This window comes from Meles meles, chromosome 10, assembly GCF_922984935.1.
Source record: "Meles meles chromosome 10, mMelMel3.1 paternal haplotype, whole genome shotgun sequence".
NCBI classification, from domain to species: domain Eukaryota; kingdom Metazoa; phylum Chordata; class Mammalia; order Carnivora; family Mustelidae; genus Meles; species Meles meles.
The window spans coordinates 81,600,051-81,619,160 of NC_060075.1; the positions used below are offsets into that span (position 1 = coordinate 81,600,051).

At 36.7% G+C, this 19,110-nt stretch overlaps 1 protein-coding gene across 4 annotated transcripts in view; it reads left to right on the forward strand.

Moving 5' to 3' along the window:
• The window catches only part of PCLO (piccolo presynaptic cytomatrix protein), a 439,326-nt gene that overhangs the window by 414,492 nt on the left and 5,724 nt on the right, over positions 1 to 19,110 (forward strand). For all 4 annotated transcript variants that reach the window (XM_046020420.1, XM_046020422.1, XM_046020421.1 and 1 more), the window contains 2 exons: positions 16,880 to 17,014; positions 17,654 to 17,799. In XM_046020420.1, coding sequence (XP_045876376.1) covers positions 16,880 to 17,014; positions 17,654 to 17,799 — 281 coding nt within the window. The remainder of the gene's footprint in view (positions 1 to 16,879; positions 17,015 to 17,653; positions 17,800 to 19,110) is intronic.

The window sequence follows — 19,110 nt, forward strand, 5'->3', positions numbered from 1 at the left end:
AAAATACGGTGATATGGAAGTATAATCTAGTAGACCAATAAAACCAAACAGATAGCCCAGAAAATGTCCTTGTGTATATGGAAACTTTATTTACAGAAAAATTGCACTGCATATAAATAATTCAGAGAAAATTGGCTGTCGGCATGAAAAAAAATTACTCCTACCTATACTATATAAAAGCAATAAATAGGTAAAAAATAGGTAACTGGGGATGGTTTAAGTTTCTAAAATGAAAAATAATACTTTCAAACTTTCAGATGTAAATAGTGACTATCTTCCTAATTAATGGCAAAATACAAAAGAACTGTAAAAACACAAAACCAAAACCATAGTGTAAGAGGCTAATGAACTTGACTATATTATAATTAAAATAAACTTTGGTTCAAGAAAATGTCACAAAACACAAAACAAAACAATAGGACGGCAGGTATTTGCTGTGCATATAAAGCAAGGAGATCAGGATCCAGTATGCATGTGTGTACACACACATTTATTGTTTTTCTAAAACTCGTTAAGAAAACCCAGAATTTGCAGAAATGTGACAAAATGAAATTATATACTGCTGATAGAAGAGTAGTGCATAAAATGTTAGTGTAAACATTTTAGAGGGGTGCCTGGGTGGCTCAGTGGTTAACCGTCTGCCTTCAGCTCAGGTCATGATCCTGGAGTCCTGGGATGGAGCCCCACATTGGGCTCCCTGATTCTCCCTCTCCTGCTCCCCCTGCTTCTGTTTCCTCTCTCGCTGTGTCTCTCTGTCAAATACATAAACAAAATCTTCAAAAAAAAAATTTAGAGGCCAATTTGACAATAACAACTACATTTGTATGCTATTTAAACCTATGATTCCAACATATCTTAAATATTGTACTATATCCTAACCAAACTCATTTATCCAAGTGTAAAAGGTTTCATATAAATGTTCATTTCAGCTTTGTTTATAATAATGTAGAATTGGAAAACTATATTCATGACAAAATGATAGATAAGTAAGTTTTATATATTCATTAATGTTATAATAAAAGTATATAGATGAAGAAAAATCACTTGAGTTACTATATACACCTATTTTTGATAATTCCTAGCAAATTAGGGAAGGTAGGGCCCAACCTGAATTTTGTGAAGATTATATATATGTATACTTTTTAAAAAAATTTTTATTTATTTATTTGACAGACAGAGATCACAAGCAGGCAGAGAGAGAGGAGAAAGCAGGCTCCCCGCGGAGCAGAGAGCCCAATGCGGGGCTCAGTCCTAGGACCCTGGGATCATGACCTGAGCTGAAGGCAGAGGCTTTAACCTGCTTAGCCACCCAGGCGCCCCTATATGTATACTTTTAAATCAATTTACTAATAGGAGTAATTTGTTTTTTGGGTTTTTTTTTTTTTTTTTTTTGGGTAGAGAGAGTGAGCACACACAAGAAGAGGGCAGGGGCAGAGGGAGAGAGAGAACTCAAGCAGACTCCCTGTTGAGCACAGGGCTTAATTTCATGACTCTAATATCATGACCTGAGCTGAAATCAAATTTCAGACACTTAACTGACGGAGCCACCCAGGTGCCCCTTGGTGCATGATTTTGAGGATCAGACTCAAGGATGTCCAGTACCATTACTAATATTTGACATAGCATTGGTCTTCACTCATGTGTAAGGGAAGAAAATAAAGTAAGAGGTATAACAATTGAAGGGGAAAAAACATTATTAGATTTCAATTTGAATGCATATGTATGTAGAAAATCTGACAGAATCAACAGATAAATGTTAGAACTGATAAGAATTATTATAGATCACCAGTAAGTAAACATAAATATACAACAACATTGTTCATAATATCAAAACGTTCATAATTTCGTATCTTGGAGTTAACTAGAAAATAACTAAGATACCTGCGGAAAAATAAAAGCAACTTAAGGACTCTATTAAAGGGCATAAAAGAACCTCTGGCTAAACATAGAGTCATTCCATGTTTCTTACAGAATAGAAATCTAATAGAGTTTCAGTTAAGTTACCAGCTGAGTATTTTTGAGGAACTCAATATACTTATTTTAACATTCGTGTAAAATAATAGAGAACCTCTAATATCCAAGTCAACTTTGAGTAAGAAGAGCAAAGAATGCTTTGGTGTTCATTAGTGTTACTCACTGATAACCTCCATTTCTCTGACTCCCAGACCATTTGGCTCCCTTGTGGCACAAGGGGTTCTTTGACTTGTTCTAGCCCATGAGTGGCAGTTGGATATGTTGTACGCCATTCCCAGACTGAGCGTTAAATTGCTGGTATGAGACTTGAGGACTTCTCTTCCAGGAATAGCAGAGAGGGAGACTGGGGACTGTCCCATCAGCCTAGGATGTTGCGACTTTCAGTTTCAAATCACTGCTATTTTGGTGGGGGTTTTTTGTTTTGTTTTTGAAAAGATTTTATGTATTTATTTGACAGACAGAGGTCACAAGTAGGCAGAGAGGCAGGCAGAGAGCAAGGAGGAAGCAGGCTTCCCTCCAAGCAGGGAGCCTGATTCGGCACTTGATCCCAGGACCCTGGGATCATGACTTGAGCTGAAGGCAGAGGCTTTAACCCACTGAGCCACCCAGGCGCCCCTTGGTGGTGTTTTTTACTTAACAGAACCTAATCTATCCTGACTGATGCAAGCGTGAAGTTACCCTGCTAGGTATTCGGATGTGAGAATAGAAAGAGTTTGGTATTTGTGCGAGATGAAGGGAACGGCGGCAGAGAATACAACACATAGACAGAAGCCCAGGAATATATGTGAACAAATCAGTGGGTCTATTTCATGGATAGACAATTTCTCCTTAAAAACAAAAACCCAACAAAACCCTGGATTATGGTCTAACTTAATCTGCAGTAACTGACGTGCCATGAGGCCCTAGAGGGAAGCAGCTGACACATTCTAATGGCGTAGTTAAAAGAGTTTAATGAAAAGACTGTGTGCACAGTGGGGGAGGTTAAAGGAACCCACCAAGGCAAGGTGAAAGAGTGAAGAACTGGCCACAGGAAAGAGCCACTCCTACCCCTGAGCTGAGCAAGGTGTGAGGAGGGAGTCTGTCACCAGAACCCAGCAAGAATGACCGCCATGATACAAGAGATTCTGGGCAGGAGCTCTAGCCTTTGTAGCAAGGCACCAGTCTCTGCAAATCAAGCCAGCAAATGAGGATACCTCAGAGGAAGCATAGGATGAGGAAATCCAGGTGATAGAGTTCAAGGGTTCTTCTCCCGGCAAAGCAGTGTAAGACTAATGAAGAGGGGAGAGACATAAAAGAAAATCTAGCAAAAGTGGGTTGAGAATAAATAGTTGAGGTGGAATTCTAGTTTGTTCTTTTCACTTGCATCGCAGTTAACCACAAAGAAGATAAAGTGATAGCTGGGGAAAAAAATAGGATCAAGGAAGACTTTTATAGGATCTTCCTATATGTTCCATTAGTAGGGGAAAAAAAGTGAAAAACTAAAGAGCCAGTGAAAACTGAAAGGAGAATCAAAATGACTCCATGTTAAGGGTGTTAGGACTGATTCAAGAACAGAAGAGAGAGATGACATAAATAACTTGGTGGGCCAACCTAAACATTTGATTGCCATTTTCCATTGACCCTCTTTTAACACCTCGGGTGCTAGTCACAGGTTTATTCAGAGGTTACTTGGCCTCCTGGTCACCTTCCACTCCTGTGAGAAGTCAGAAGTTGTTCTGTAGTTAATTGGTAGTTTCACACTCTTACACAAACTGTTTTTCTTCACAGGAGCTCCTGGCTTCCCTACCATTATTCAATTATCTGGTTTTATTTTCTAAATCCATTACTCTTTGGTGCTAATGCTTCTCTATATTGGGAGAATATACATAGGTCCACCACTGTTCCTGGGGGTTTAACATGCCTACTTTTAGATCAAAGGTCAAGGCAACTTCATCTTTTTCATCTACAAGGTAGATGAGAGTGTAGCCAAGGTCTTGCGGACTCAGGAGACCAGGATGGTGTTCTTGTACTTGACTCTCCTCTGAAAAAGAACTTCACCAACCTTACTTACTCCATTGACGAGCTCTCCTATTTCACTCCTTCTGGGATTTGTTTTTGTGAGACTTTGGAGAGTAATTTTAAAACTGCAAACATTTTAAATGTGATGTCCATTTAAGTTTCAGGTTTTCTTTTCTAATAGCAGAAGTTCTATTTTTTTTTTTTTTTTGTCTCATACAAGATAATAGGAAGATTTCAATTAAACATTTTTAAAAAGAGCTCTGGTTACTTTCAGTCACAGTGAAATGAATACTAAGAAACGTGTACCAAAAGGACAAAAAAAAAATGCCAAAAACACTGAAGATCAATCAGAAAAAAAAATCTATTTTTTCCTCCTAAAATTATGTTCTTTCTGGCTTTGTCTCAGAAAGAAGGCATTTCTTTATGTAACAGAACAGAGAGAATGTGCAGGCTTGTCCTACTTTCATAGAACTCTTAAATCATATTAGGCCAGAAAGCTTGCCTTATTGTATAAAATATCTCCTTGAATCTGGGTTATTTCAAATAAAGGACTTAATGAAAGCTTACAGAACTCATCTCCCATGGAAAAAAAATTAATGAAAACATAACAAAATGCCTCCTCCCTCAGTCCCCACTAAGCCCTGAGACATGAAAATGTATTAGGATATCACTGCATAGCTTTGAATAATAGAGGCTTGGATATACACCTAAACAGAGAATGAAATTCATAAACTGACATAAAAGCATTTATTTTGGGTGAAACTATAGGAGAAAAAAATCAAAAAATATCTCAATTTGGTGGCCTCAGCCTACTTTAGAGGGAAGATTGAGTCAGACCTAAGAAATTTCTTTCTTCAGATGTGTGTGGAAATGATATTTATCTTGTAGGTTTGCTGTAAAGATGCGAGATATTTTATAAATTCATTCATTAAGCATCTAATAGGGACTAGAGGCCTTTTCTGTGGGCTAATAAGACAAGGATGTAAATAAGGCATAGTACTTGCAATTAAAGACTGTAGAGAGTTACACAAGAGTTGTTCAATAAATCAAATACATTGTTGCTGCCATTCAAATTAATTGTAACTCCCTACATGTAATAAGAAGTTTAGTTCATAAGCATGGAAGTTCCTCAAAAAGTTGAAAATAGAACTACCCTATGACCCAGCAATTGCACTACTGGGTATTTACCTTAAAGATACAAACATAGTGATCCGAAGGGGCACATGCACCCGAATGCTTATAGCAACAATGTCCGCAATAGCCAAACTATGGAAAGAACCTAGATGTCCATCAACAGATGAATGGATAAAGATGTGGTATATATACACAATGGAATACTATGCAGCCATCACAAGAAATGAAATCTTGCCATTTGGGATGATGTGGATGGAACTAGAGGTTATCATGCTTAGTGAAATAAGTCAATCGGAGAAAGACAACTATCATATGATCTCCCTGATATGAGAAAGTGGAGATGCAAAATGGGGGGTTTGGGGGATAGGAAAAGAATAAATGAAACAAGATGGGATCGGGAGGGAGACAAACCATAAGTGACTCTTAATCTCACAAAACAAACTGAGGGTCGCTGGGAGGAGGGGGGTTGGGGGGGTGGGGTTATGGACATTGGGGAGGGTATGTGCTATGGTGAGTGCTGTGAAGTGTGTAAACCTGGCGATTCACAGACCTGTACCCCTGGGGATAAAAATACATTATATGTTTATAAAAAAAATAATAAATTAATTAAAAAAAGAAGTTTAGTCATAAATTAAGGCTTTGGATAGGAAATTAGTAAGCATTTATTCCCTTTCTTGACTGTTCCTTGTCTTTCCAAGATAACTTCCCCATAAATCTTGAGTCCCCTCAATCCCATCCCTTCCCCCCTCCCCATGTGTGCTCACAAACCTGCACAAAATTTTGGCACACAATCACTATCACTTAATGGATTATGACCATTTTGGCAATAATCTTGGACTGTCTTGCTGGAAACATCTAATCTAGCTATGTGATTTTTGGCAAATTAGTCTACCTAAAATTTACAATCTCCTTTCTTGAAAATGAAATTAGTAATATTTCTATTTCACATGCTTGAGGAAAAATGAGATATTATGGCAGAAGTTTGCATTATTTAATTGGTATTCATATTCGGAGTGTTATAATATTGTTCTCTTAATTACGGATTAGTGTATACGTAAACTGTGAGTAGAAAATGGTATTTCTGGAGGTATGTTTGGTTTGAAGAAACATCTTTTCTTGAAAACCATTCCATTGAATTTTACTGTAAAAAGATTTACGTATTTACATCTGATCACAAAGTGTTTTACAAATCCTGTCGCAGAAATTCTCTAATTCCTTAGTATCGTATGTGTTAGTAGAAAGTTCTAGATCTAAGCGTTTATAGTCATCTGTGAGATAGAGGTGGAAAATTGTCAGGCAATCAATGGAGCTGGCTACATGGTGTCATTTTCATTGTCTGAGCAAGATGATGAGTTGAGTCGACTTCATGAGATCTTACAGTGAAGGTAATAGGAACTGAGTTTAATACAGTATAAAATTAAATAAATTAGTCCCATTTTTGCTTCCTTCTTTCAAACATTAAATTACCAGGATAAATCTTCAAAACCTGTGGTTTTTCACCCCTTCTATTTAATCCTACATATAATGAAATAAGAGGTAAGAACCTTTGCTCAGAAGACATGTTTCTGAGAATTCAGTTTAAAACCTATCAATGGCTTGAGAAACAATGATTTGCCAGGAAAGAACATTCGATGCAAATAAGGTTACCAGACATAGCGAAAGATCCAGTAGCTTTCCCTGCTACTTCAAGACGTAGGGTAAAGAAAAGAGAAGTGCCAGTTACAGATAATTATTGAGTACTAAGTCACAAATTATCAAGTACTGCCTTGAATTTTTGGAAGAGAGAGATATAATTTCAACATGGAAGGTAAAATTATTATGGACTGTAGGGTGGGGTTAATATACCTGGTTGGAAATGACAGAGAAAGGGTGGTGAATAGAACAAATTATAGTGAGCTTGCTTCCTCTCTCTATCAAGCTCAATGAAGAGGAAAAAGGACTCTCTTTTTGAGAAATTTCTATTTCAAAAGTATTGACTCATATGAATATCTTGAGATGTTTTATTACTTTACTCTCAATAAATTGAGCAATTGACCAAAGGGCATAGATTTGCTTGTGAAGTGTAACTGTCTGTTTCTTCTAGAACTGATCCTTCATTGTATCATTGTTGTGACAGAAGTATAAATGCTCATTGAGTAACTACCATTTCAGGCACTGTGCTGACAATATATAGATAGAGATCGATACTGGAATTATATATATATAACAATGTATTTATTAAACTAGCATTTAAAAAATTCAATGTTTAGACTTGAAAATGAGAAAAGAAACAATTGAAAGGAAGGAAAGTACAATTATACATGAGGGAAAATACATCCCTATCTTGGCTGCTAACAGGTGTTAGGACATTAATAAGACTTTCTGTAATGGCTCGGTTTAGAAATCCTGAGTAAACAGAAAATATTATTTCGAATAAAAGATGTTTAGTAAAGGGCCAGGACTAAATCCTATTTAGATAATATCAGAAAATGTTCACAAACTTGTTATCCTATAAAGCTGAGACATTGTAAATAGTTCATAAATGATCTTATTATATGCCATCACCTTACAATGTGAGGAAGTACAACACAGAGTTATTTAACGGCCAGCCTGCCATCCAGATTTCCTGGTTTTGAACTCCACGTCGATTCTACTTTAGACTTTGCTCAGATTCAGAATGGGGTGATAGGAGCTAAGTAACAAATTTCGAGGCGACAGACTCTCAGAGCTAAATATGCATCCTACCTAACACCAATTCAGACTTCACTAGCCAGTACCCGTGACCTGAGGCATTGGTACCTAGTGTTTATTAATGAAAATTTGCAAGGAAACCGAAGTGTCGAAGAGAATTTTATTCATTCTATGCTTTTTTTCCCCTTACACAAACTTTCCTTTTACAGAGCGCCCTTTTCCCTTCTTTTCTTTTTTACATTTTATTCACTTTCAGTTAATTAAAAAAATACCTCTAAAGAAACTTTTTGCCTAACATGATCTTGCATTGGCAAAAGCTGCTCAGGTTGCAATAGCTTTCTTAGAATTCTGAGAAAGAGTTAACCTCGATTTACACGATTGTGCCCTTTAGTATTTCAGATATGATAATGTTAAAAAAAAGATTTTGTCTATCCATAGTCACTTTTTTTTAAGATTTTATTTATTTATTTGACAGACAGAGATCACAAGCAGGCAGAGAGGCAGGCAGAGAGAGAGAGAGAGAGGGAAGCAGGCTCCCTGCTGAGCAGAGATCCCGATGTGGGGCTCAATCCCAGCACCCTGAGATCAAGACATGAGCCGAAGGCAGAGGCTTTAACCCACTGAGCCACCCAGGCGCCCCTCCATGGTCACTTTTTAAAATAATTTTGTATGTTCAAATGGTTTCCATAGGATCTCATACAATTATGAATATTTCAGGAATTAGTTGTTGCCATTTTGTTGTTTAATGTAAACAACCCATGTAATTGATATAATAATGTATACACGTGGACAATAACTTCTAGCTATGTTTTTTTTTTAAGATTTTATTTATTTTAAAAAAAGATTTTATTTATTTATTGACAGAGAGAGAGATCACAAGTAGGCAGAGAGGCAGGCAGAGAGAGAGGGAGAAACAGGCTGCCTACTGAGTAGAAACCTGATGCGGGGCTCGATCCCAAGACCCTGGGATCATGACCTGAGCTGAAGGCAGAGGCTTTAACCCACTGAGCCACCCAGGTGCCCCCTCGCTCTGGTCTTAATAACCCAGAGTATGGGGTGCCTGGCTGGTTCAGTTGGTAGAGCATGTGACTCTTGATCTCAGAGTCCTGAGTTCAAGCCCCATGTTGGATGTGGAGCATTTCTGTTCTCCAAAAACCAAAACATTATTTTATTCATACATGTGTTTGTTTATTTATATATTTATTTAGAAGTATAGTTAACATAGTGTTATGTTAGTTTCAGGTGTACACTGCAATGATTCAACAGTTCTACACATTACTCAGTGCTCATCACAGTAAGTGTAAAAACTGTATAAGAAAATAAAACATTTTCTTGAGAGCATAGAGCGCTGGACTTAAAATCAGAAGATGTAGATTAAAGTCCTGCCTGAAACACTTAGCCATTTGGCGAGTTACTTAAAACACCTAAGCCACTGTGTTTATACCTATAAAATGGGGGTTATAGTGACCTAATTTCTTGTTGTAAGAGAATTATTGTGTTCTGTTAATGGTCATGTTTTCTTAAAACGCTCTTCTCTAAAAAATATAAATCAGATGGAGGTATAGATAGAGCATGGGTATAAATGACTTACACATGTTTTTCAAAGATAATGTGTGTGTGTGTGTGTGTGTGTGTATATACACACACTTTTTTTCTGAGGAAAAAAGTGAGAAGAGCACTGCATATCTTAATGGAGAATAAAGCACAGAGAGTGTGAAAGAAGAAAGCTGTGCAAGATAAAAATAAGTCAATTTGACAGTTATACTTTGTTGGAGCACTTCAGCTAAAGAGATAGAAGGACACAAACAATTTTAATAGAATTCAGTTATTCATGGTCTTTGTCAAAAAATGATTATAAAGTTTGTTTCTTTTTTAACTTAATGAAGGATATAGGTCATGGTGAAAACAATGGAATAGTTTAATTTCAATAAATATTTTATCCTATTCATTTATTAAAGGTCTCCCTAAGTCTAAGAAGCAGAAATGAAATATTAGGAAATTGAGCAATATGATTTTCAGTACCATATTTCAAGTTTAAGTTTCATTAACTCTCTGCTTAAAGGAAATCAGCATACTTCCACTTTCTTCCACATTCCTCTTTGATTTCATCTTTAAGTTTTTTTCTTTCTCTCTTCCCTCCTTCCTCCTTCCCTTCTCCCTCCATCTGACCTCCCTCCCTCCCTTCCTTCCTTTCTTTCTCTCATTAGTATAACCTCTATTTCCTCTGTCACAGGCTTTTAAACATTATTGAAAAGCCACTTTTTTTTTTTTTTTTTTTTTGTCTATCAATGTACTCATTCAGGGGACTTCTTCCCCTGGTCCCTTTAAAAATGTTTTCTATATTTTTTTTTAAGATTTTATTTATTTTTGAAGTAGCTTAAATGGGGATATATCAGTGTATCACCTAATCGGTATTTCCAGGAATACAGGATACTCCTTTGATCCACAGGTTTACTCTTCTGTTACTTCAGATAAATACCTTTATATTTTAAGTAGATGCAATTTTCTAGCCTCTCAAATTTCCTTTTTCTGAATCATCAATTATATTGCCTCATATGTCTCAGTTCCACGTATCTATCACTGTTTTCTACCTTCTCTTCTCTCTCTTTTCCTTTGTATAGTATCCTAAGCCTTTCTGCACTCTCTGTGAATAGTATTGATTTCTATCTTATTCAACTTTTTTCCATTGTATTCCTAATTCACTAAGTCTTAAAATACAAATACAAATATTTGTATTTTAGCACTATAACCCAATTTTTGTCATCTTATTTTTGAACTATGCTCCCAACATCCCTTCATCCCTTCCTCTTCTATTTTTCCCCTTCTTTCTAGTCTCAATTCGTGGTTATGCATCCCATTGTAGGACAAATGTCTTCTCAGAGTAGGATTGATTATTGATCCGGAGCTGCTGCCCCCTTGTGGCGACAGTGCACGGGAGGTTTCTGTGCTATCCTATCCCGCTGCCACTCCAGGTGACAAAGGCATTTTGAACGTGTGAAAGTCACGATGGACAGCGATGACTCACAATTAACGTGATCTCAGCGGGCCTGTCCATTTCTTCCTTTAATAGAAACATTAAAGAGCAAGCTGGAACAGTCTTCCAACAGGAGAAAATTATCAAGAACCATACTGTGAAGAGCGTGAATTTAACCTTCCAAGAAAGAAGCAAGCAATGTGATGATTTGAGCACTGTAATTAGCAAGCTTAATTCTACCTTTGTCCCATAGGAGATGGTGGAAAACAACAACAAATACCACATGCTTAGCGTGTGGGGTTTTAAGGGCTATAAAAGAGGAATATGACCTATAAAAGTGAACTTCTCCCAGAAAAAAGATCCGTCCTGCTGTTTTATTCCTGCACGCTCATTACTGTCCTCGGTTCTGTCCACAACTTGTTTTGGCTCAGAATAGTGGGAGTGAATTTTCCGTGGCTCTTTCCTTACCGGTATAGTTAGTATCCTCTTTTTCCCCCTCATCCCAGGTGTGGGTTTGAGAGATGGTGTTCTTTCTGCTTCTGTATGGCTTTGGAGGAAAGACAAGAGTGCTGATTCACATACAAGTTTGCTGGCCTGCTTGATGAGATTTTGCTCTACCTTTTGAAATTTGATTAAGTGTGGTTTTTAATGCTGGCATTCACTCCACCAAGCCAAGATACGTCTTATTCCCAGGAGAAGATAGTCTCGGCATTAGGTTTTTCACTTACTCCATCTTAGAGCTCCAGGAAATGGGAGAGCCTAGGACATTTTTCCTGATTCTACCAAAACTCAGATCTTCTGAGCGATGAGACAGGGTTGCCAATCTTAAAGTTGACATTTTCCTCTCAATATTACTTATTATTCTGATAGACTCTGACACGGAGTTATTTTCATTATCATTATTTTTCAGAACTCTTGTCTTTTCTCATTGTATTTTTGCCATTCACCCAAGAATTATTCAATTAAAAAGCTTTTTGTGGGGGCGCCTGGGTGTGGGTTAAAGCCTCTGCCTTTGGCTCAGGTCATGATCCCAGGGTTCTGGGATCGAGCCCCGCATCGGGCTCTCTGCTCTGCAGACAGCCTGCTTCCTCCTCTCTCTCTCTCTGCCTGCCTCTCTGCCTACTTGTGATCTCTGTCTGTCAAATAAATAAATAAAATATTTAAAAAAAAAAACTTTTTGTGTGTGATCAATGTTTGTAATATCTTCATTTTATAGAACTTACTGATATCTCCTTTGTAATTCAATATGTGATCAATTTTGGGAATATTCCATATATAATTGAGAAAAAATATATATTCTCTATTATCAGGGTGTGGTATTTAATAAATGTACATGAGATCTGCTTTATTGACTATAATGTCTCAATATTCTATGTCTTTGCTTCTTTTGGTCTACCTGGCCTGTCTTGTACTATGAGTATTGTATAGAAGTCTTTTACTATTATTCTCACACATCTCCTTATAACTTTTATATGTCATTTTGTAGTTTTGGTCTTATTTAAGTGGTACATACACCTCATAATTGTTGTATCTTCATTAGGAATTATTTATCCTTAGCTTGATCAAATGCCCCCTTTTGTCTTCTTGACTGAATTGTGCCCTAAATTAAATTATCTGATAATAACAGTTCAACCCTTACTCTTTTATCATTTCCATATACCTAGTATGCTTTTGGTTGCTATATTTTTCACTATTTGAACCAAGACTAAATTTTATCATAGAGTTAAGTTGCTTTATGAGCCAGTCTGAAAGTCTTTTTTAAAAATAGGCTAGCCTATTTTTGTGATTTAGATTTAGATTTAGGCTAGCCTAAACCTAGTCATGTTTATGGATATGATCGATACCTTTGATAGCAATTCCGTGTTTTGTTTTATAATTATTGTGTGTATTTATTATATTTCTTTTTCCATTTGGTGTCTTTAATTTGAAAAAAATTCCATAATTAAGGTATCTTTGTTTTAATGATTTCCTTTTTACATATATATAGATATTTATATATACCATTTATAATTCTTGTTCTTACTTCACCATTTACTATCTGGTTTGCCAGTTTTAAGTTGCATCCTTTGTTACGTACCTGTTACCTATACAAAAATCAATAATCTCATTCGACTTTCCCCTTTCTCTCCCTTCTGCATCCATCTATTTTTAGTTTTGTTCTTAATACTGTCAGAATACATAACAAATGCTGTTCTCCCACCCGCCGGTGTCCTCACTCCTGCTTTAGCCTTAGCTCTACAGTTAAATATGTTAAATACTCACCATCAGTCCTTGTGCTGAAGTTTCTCTAGTTTTCTCTTTGGCTTAATGAAATACATCCCTGGTGTATTTCTCAGAGAATCAATTTTTGTATAGAATTCCTGAGTTCTTCTATGCTTAAAACTATAGGCTTAACACTTGAAAGACAGTTGAACTGTATATAAAATCCTTGGCTTGCAATTTATTTTCTTGAGTTTCTTGAGAGTAAAGTTCACATCTAACTGCTGTGAAGTATCTATAATCATTGGTTGCTAAACTGTTATGATGTGATTATATCCAGAATATTTGTGTTTCAGTGTAGAGGATGGTTTCCTGTATTTTTGGACCTTACTTATTGGTATTAATAGCTATTTCTCAACATGTCTGGGTACATCCAGGCATAAAAAGTTAAATTAATTTAATCAAACACTTAATCCAGAAAAGAAATTCATCAAAACAACAAGTCCCCAAAATGGGACAAAATTCAGTCAAAAGAATTAAATCACCACCATCTAATATATTTACAATTTTGCATATAATGCTTTTGTTACTTTACCTTCCTCTCAAAGATTACTCAACTATAGTCTGTATTCTATATTTTGTTTACATGCATACACAAGGTCAAAATTATTTTTTTAAATATACTAAGATATTATTTACCTTTTCACTGTGGTTAACTTAACCTTGATAATGCAAAAGCAATGATGCCGTAACCTGCTGGGGACTTAGCACAAAACAAGGCAGTGACACCAACTATATTAACAGTCACTGTATTTATTTATTTTTAACCACCACTCACTCATAAGGAAAATGTCAGCTTCATTTAAGACCATCCTTGGAGGGTCTTGAAGGGGCAGGCGGTAGGAGGTTGGGGGAACCAGGTGGTGGGTATTAGGGAGGGCACGTATTGCATGGAGCACTGGGTGTGGTGCAAAAACAATGAATACTGTTACGCTGAAAAGAAATTTAAAAAAAATTTTTTTAAATTAAAAAAAAAAAAAAAGACCATCCTTGGGGCACCTGGGTAGCTCAGTGGGTTAAAGCCTCTGCCTTCGGCTCAGGTCATGATCCCAGGTCCAGGGATGGAGCCATGGGTTCTCTGCTCAGCAGGGAGCTGCTTCCCTCTCTCTCTCTCTGCCTGCCTCTCTGCCTACTTGTGAGCTCTGTCTGTCAAATAAATAAATAAAATCTTTAAAAAAAAAAAGACCATCCTTAATTAGGAAGTTGAAATTACTGTTATTAAACCTAGACCCTTAAGTACATGTCTTTCTAATTCTCTGTGACAAAATGTGAAATATACCTAAAGTGCTTTGTTGCCTACCAAATTAAGATAATTGACTTGAGGAAACCTGTATGTGTATTTTTTTTTTTTGAGTTGCAAGCTGAACTAGCCTTTTAATAAGAAATATAATTGTTGCTAAAAAGAATAACTGGCAGACAAATGCTACTTATTCTCAACAGTTAACAAAGTGAGTTTGTCTCTCTAAGAAAGACAAGTGATGATAGTTGTCAGTGATAAATTCAGCTTTTTTTTTTTTAACAAATTCAGCTTTTAAATAAAAATAAAACTTTGGGAAACTTGTATCTGCCTTTCTGAGCTTGGAGCTTTTCACTGTTCAAAGACCTTTTTGATGATATTCGTGGTGATATTAAATATTAAATATTTTATGAAATGTATCAACAAGGCTTGCCTAATTCAGTGAACCAGTATTTTCCAACATGAACAATACGCTGTTACCAAGTCAGGCATAGTTAAAAGAGCCACTCAAAATGCAAGATTAAGAAAAAAAGCAGGAGGGGCACCTGGGTGGCTCAGTGGGTTGAGCCTCTGCCTTTGGCTCAGGTCATGATCTCAGGGTCCTGGAATCGAGCCCTGCATCGGGCTCTCTGCTCGGTGGGGAGCCTGCTTCCCCCACTCTCTCTGCCTGCCACTCTGCCTACTTGTGATCTCTCTGTCAAATAAATGAATAAAAATCTTTAAAAAAAAAAGCAGGATATATTGGTGTATTTTATTTTATTTTATTTTTTATTTTTTAAAGATTTTATTCATTCATTTCACGGACAGAAATCACAAGTAGGCAGAGAGGCAGGCAGAGAGAGAGGAGGAAGCAGGCTCCCCACTGAACAGAGAGCCCATTGCGGGGCTCGATCCCAGGACCCTGGGATCATGACCTGAGCCAAAGACAGAGGCTTTAACCCACTGAGCCACCCAGGCGCCCCATATTGGTGTATTTTAAAGTAACAGCTCAAAAGTCCATTGATATGATTTCAGACTCTACAAATTAGCACTTGTCAAATTTTAGTTTATCTAACATTATCTAAAGAATATATTAAAATACTTCTTCCTTTCCAGCTATTTGTGTGAGATTGGATTTTCTTCATATATTTCAACTAAAACAACAAATTGAATTAGATTTAATACAGAAACAGATATGCGAATCCAGCTTTCCTTTATTAAGCAAAACATTAATGAAATTTTAAAAAAATATGAAACAGCTTTCCTCATTATATTTTTGTTTTGGAAAATATGGTTATTTTATTAAAATATTTATATTATTATCATTTTAGTGGAATCAATAAATATTCTAGAATATCTAATTTTGTATTTTAATTAGAAATATTAAATTTCTAATGTTGATAGCTATAATGCACACGATCGTTCTTCGAGGACGCTGCACTTTTTTAAGAGTGTAAAAGAAGTCTGAAACCAAGATGTCTGAGAATAAGTGATTTATATCCAAACTTAAAAACCTTCAATAGGTTCCTACTGTCCTAATATAAGAACCAAATTCTTAACATGGTACCAATGGTACCAATTAATAATATATTATAAACACATGAACATACACTTAGTTCCTCAGTCCCATAATGTTCCCTCCTGTGAGCACACGTTTCCTCTCTGCAGCATGTTCTTAATCTATTTCAACTAGTTAACTCTTCCTCATCCTTCTGGTTTCAGCTCAAGCAATACTTCCGCAGGCTCTCTGGAACCACGCTCTTGTATTTCATTACCTTTCTGCTTTTTCTAATTTTACATTTATTGATGAAAACAATCATTAAGTCTTTCCTCCCACAGCTAGGTGGAAAAGCTGTAAAACCAATAAGCATGTGTGTTTTGGCTCACCATTATAACCATTTTTCCTAACAGAGTGCTTATCTCAGGGTAGGATAAGAAATAAAATACCTGTTGGCGATTGGAGAAGTGGGTGCATATATGAATTGACAGAGGAAAGGGTGAATCATTAAAGGACATGACTGGGCATGAATATCTTCTTCAGTGATACAAAGAGCCAAGATAAACTCTTGAGAGAAATACATTGGATTCATTTTAGTCACTCATGGTATTTTCCCTTGTGCAGTTTCATTACTATATTCTTGTTGGCTATTTCTTTTATAAAGGAAAAGAAAGGAAGTACAAAGAACATATAATGACATTTAGTTGTGGTAGCAAATGTTCTTGTGCAAGCCTGGTAATGAAAAATTGTTAGCAAACAACTCCTGTATTTCACATGACTGATTTTCTATAGATTATATTAAAATTATATTATTTTTATGGATATCTCTCTTCTTGTAGTCTCATCTGTTTCCTCTTTTCACCTAATAAGCTACAGTTAAATATTACTTATTGACTCAAATTTCTTCCATACCTGCCTGTTTACTAGCCTGTCATTATATTAAGACACTTTGCTGAAAGTGTGTAATTTATCAGTCTCCCCAAGAGATCTTATACCTTTTATGGGCTCAGACTGTATTTTATTCATTTGTGTATCCACAGGATACAGTAAGGTGTTCAGCACTTGATAAACAATAAATGAATGTATGAATGAGTGATTGAATTAAACATTTAATAGCTATTTCATATTCCTTAACACTTTTATTAAATTCTTTCAGTCAAAACTCAGGTAATGGGAGAAATCAAGATTGCACTGAAGAAGGAAATGAAGACAGATGGTGAACAACTAATAGTTGAGATTCTCCAGTGCAGAAATATCACCTATAAATTTAAATCTCCCGATCACTTACCAGGTATCTAATTTTATGATAATGAGCTGTGTCATATATCTAGGAATTCTGTAGGAATATTTCCTAAACAATCTGGAAAATGTAGAGTAAAATTTGGGCTGTACACCAAATATATCTGAAAAATGGAAAATAATAATTAATCTCTGGGGCAACTGGATGGTTCAGTTGGTCAAGCCTTCAGCTCAGGATCTCCAGGTCCTGGGATAGAGACCTCTGTCGGGCTCCCTGCTCAGTAGTGAGTCTGCTTCTCTCTGACTCTCTCTCTCTCTCTCTCTTTCTCTCACTCTTGCTCTCCCTCTCCTTCTGTGCTTCCCCACTGCTCATTCCTTCTGTCTCTCAAATAAATAATTAAAATCTTAAAAAAAAAAAGAATTTCTCTTCTACAAAACAAGTTGATATTTTACTACTTTTTTGGCTAAATTCCTCAACATATAAAGTAATGTATTTACCATGCAACAGGAAAACTGAATTGCTAAGAAAATTGGTGTATCTTTTAATCACTTTATGCTGTCTGAAACAAATCAAGCACAATCTGCTGGCTTTGTGTAAAATATAGGAGAGCTCCCAGTATACAATTGTAATTCTTTCAAGAGAAAATTGTATGAGTCGTGGACACTTCACAAGCTGAATTCTTATTTTCAGATTTATATGTAAAAATATATGTGATGAACATCTCCACCCAGAAAAAGGTGATCAAGAAAAAAACGAGAGTGTGCCGACATGATAGAGAGCCTTCATTCAATGAAACTTTTAGATTCAGCCTCAGTCCTGCTGGACATTCTCTTCAGGTAACTCTATATTATACTGCTACTATTGTAAAACTTTTATTTGTACAGGATTTGTTTTCCATTCAGTTATTTAACATATGTTTACTGATCATACAGTCTGTGGTATCTTACATGTTAATGATTTCTTAGAGGTGTCTTTCCAGGGGTCCTTTAGAATCCCACAGCTCATTCACCCATCCGGTTAGCTACCAAGTCTCTCTTCTGACCACTCAGTTTATTTTGTATAGGTTTGTTTCCATGCTCATTGCCACTGATCCTCTTCGAGTCCTCATCTCTGTTACTCAGATCATTTTAGCTGTATACCTGCCCTCCTTGCCATCTGTGTCTTGCCCTCTTAATTCATTCCATCACACAGCTGGCAGAGGTATTCTTTAAAAACACTGGCTAGGGGGCGCCTGGGTGGCTCAGTGGATTGAGCCGCTGCCTTCGGCTCAGGTCATGATCTCAGGGTTCTGGGATCGAGTCCCGCATCGGGCTCTCTGCTCTGCAGGGAGCCTGCTTCCTCCTCTCTCTCTGCCTGCCTCTCTGCCTACTTGTGATCTCTCTGTCTGTCAAATAAATAAATAAAATCTTTAAAAAAAAACAAAAACAAAAACAAAAAAACACTGGCTAGGAAGGTGTGGGGGATGGATGAAGTAGGTGAAGGGGATGGGAATATACTGGTTGTGATGGGCACTGAACCATGTATAGAACTGCTGAGTCATGATGTTGTACCCCTGAAACTAATATAACACTGCATGTGAAGTATACTTGAATTACAAGTAGGTAGGCAGGTAGATGGATAGATAACAACACTGGCTAGCATGTTCCATTAAAACCCTTCCGTGACTCACCAATACCTTGCCTTATTCATACTCCTCTAAGGTGAGCTCTAATTGTACTGATTTAATCTCATCTCCTTGTATACTTCCCAACACACTCTGTGCTCCAGCCACACCACAATCTTTGCAAATCAGGTTAAGCCTCCAATGTTTTGCTCCTATTGTTGTCCCCTTCAGTATTCTCCATCTCTCCCCACTCATCCCCCTGGCCCACAATCTTTCAATGTAAACTCAGCCCTTTACTGAGGCTCCCCCAGGTGCAATTAATCACACTTCATTCACATGACATTTTGCTTAACCTATTAGGCTGTCAAGCCTGATCTGTGCCACACAATCATTTATATACTTACCTGTCACTGCTTCCATACCTTCCTCTTCTCTAGGGCAAGGCCTGGCTTTTATTGCTCTTTGTTCTACAGCCCCATACAAGGCTGGTACACAGTGTGTGTCTTCAGGAGATGTAGGGACAAGGAATGAAAGAGGGAAAAGG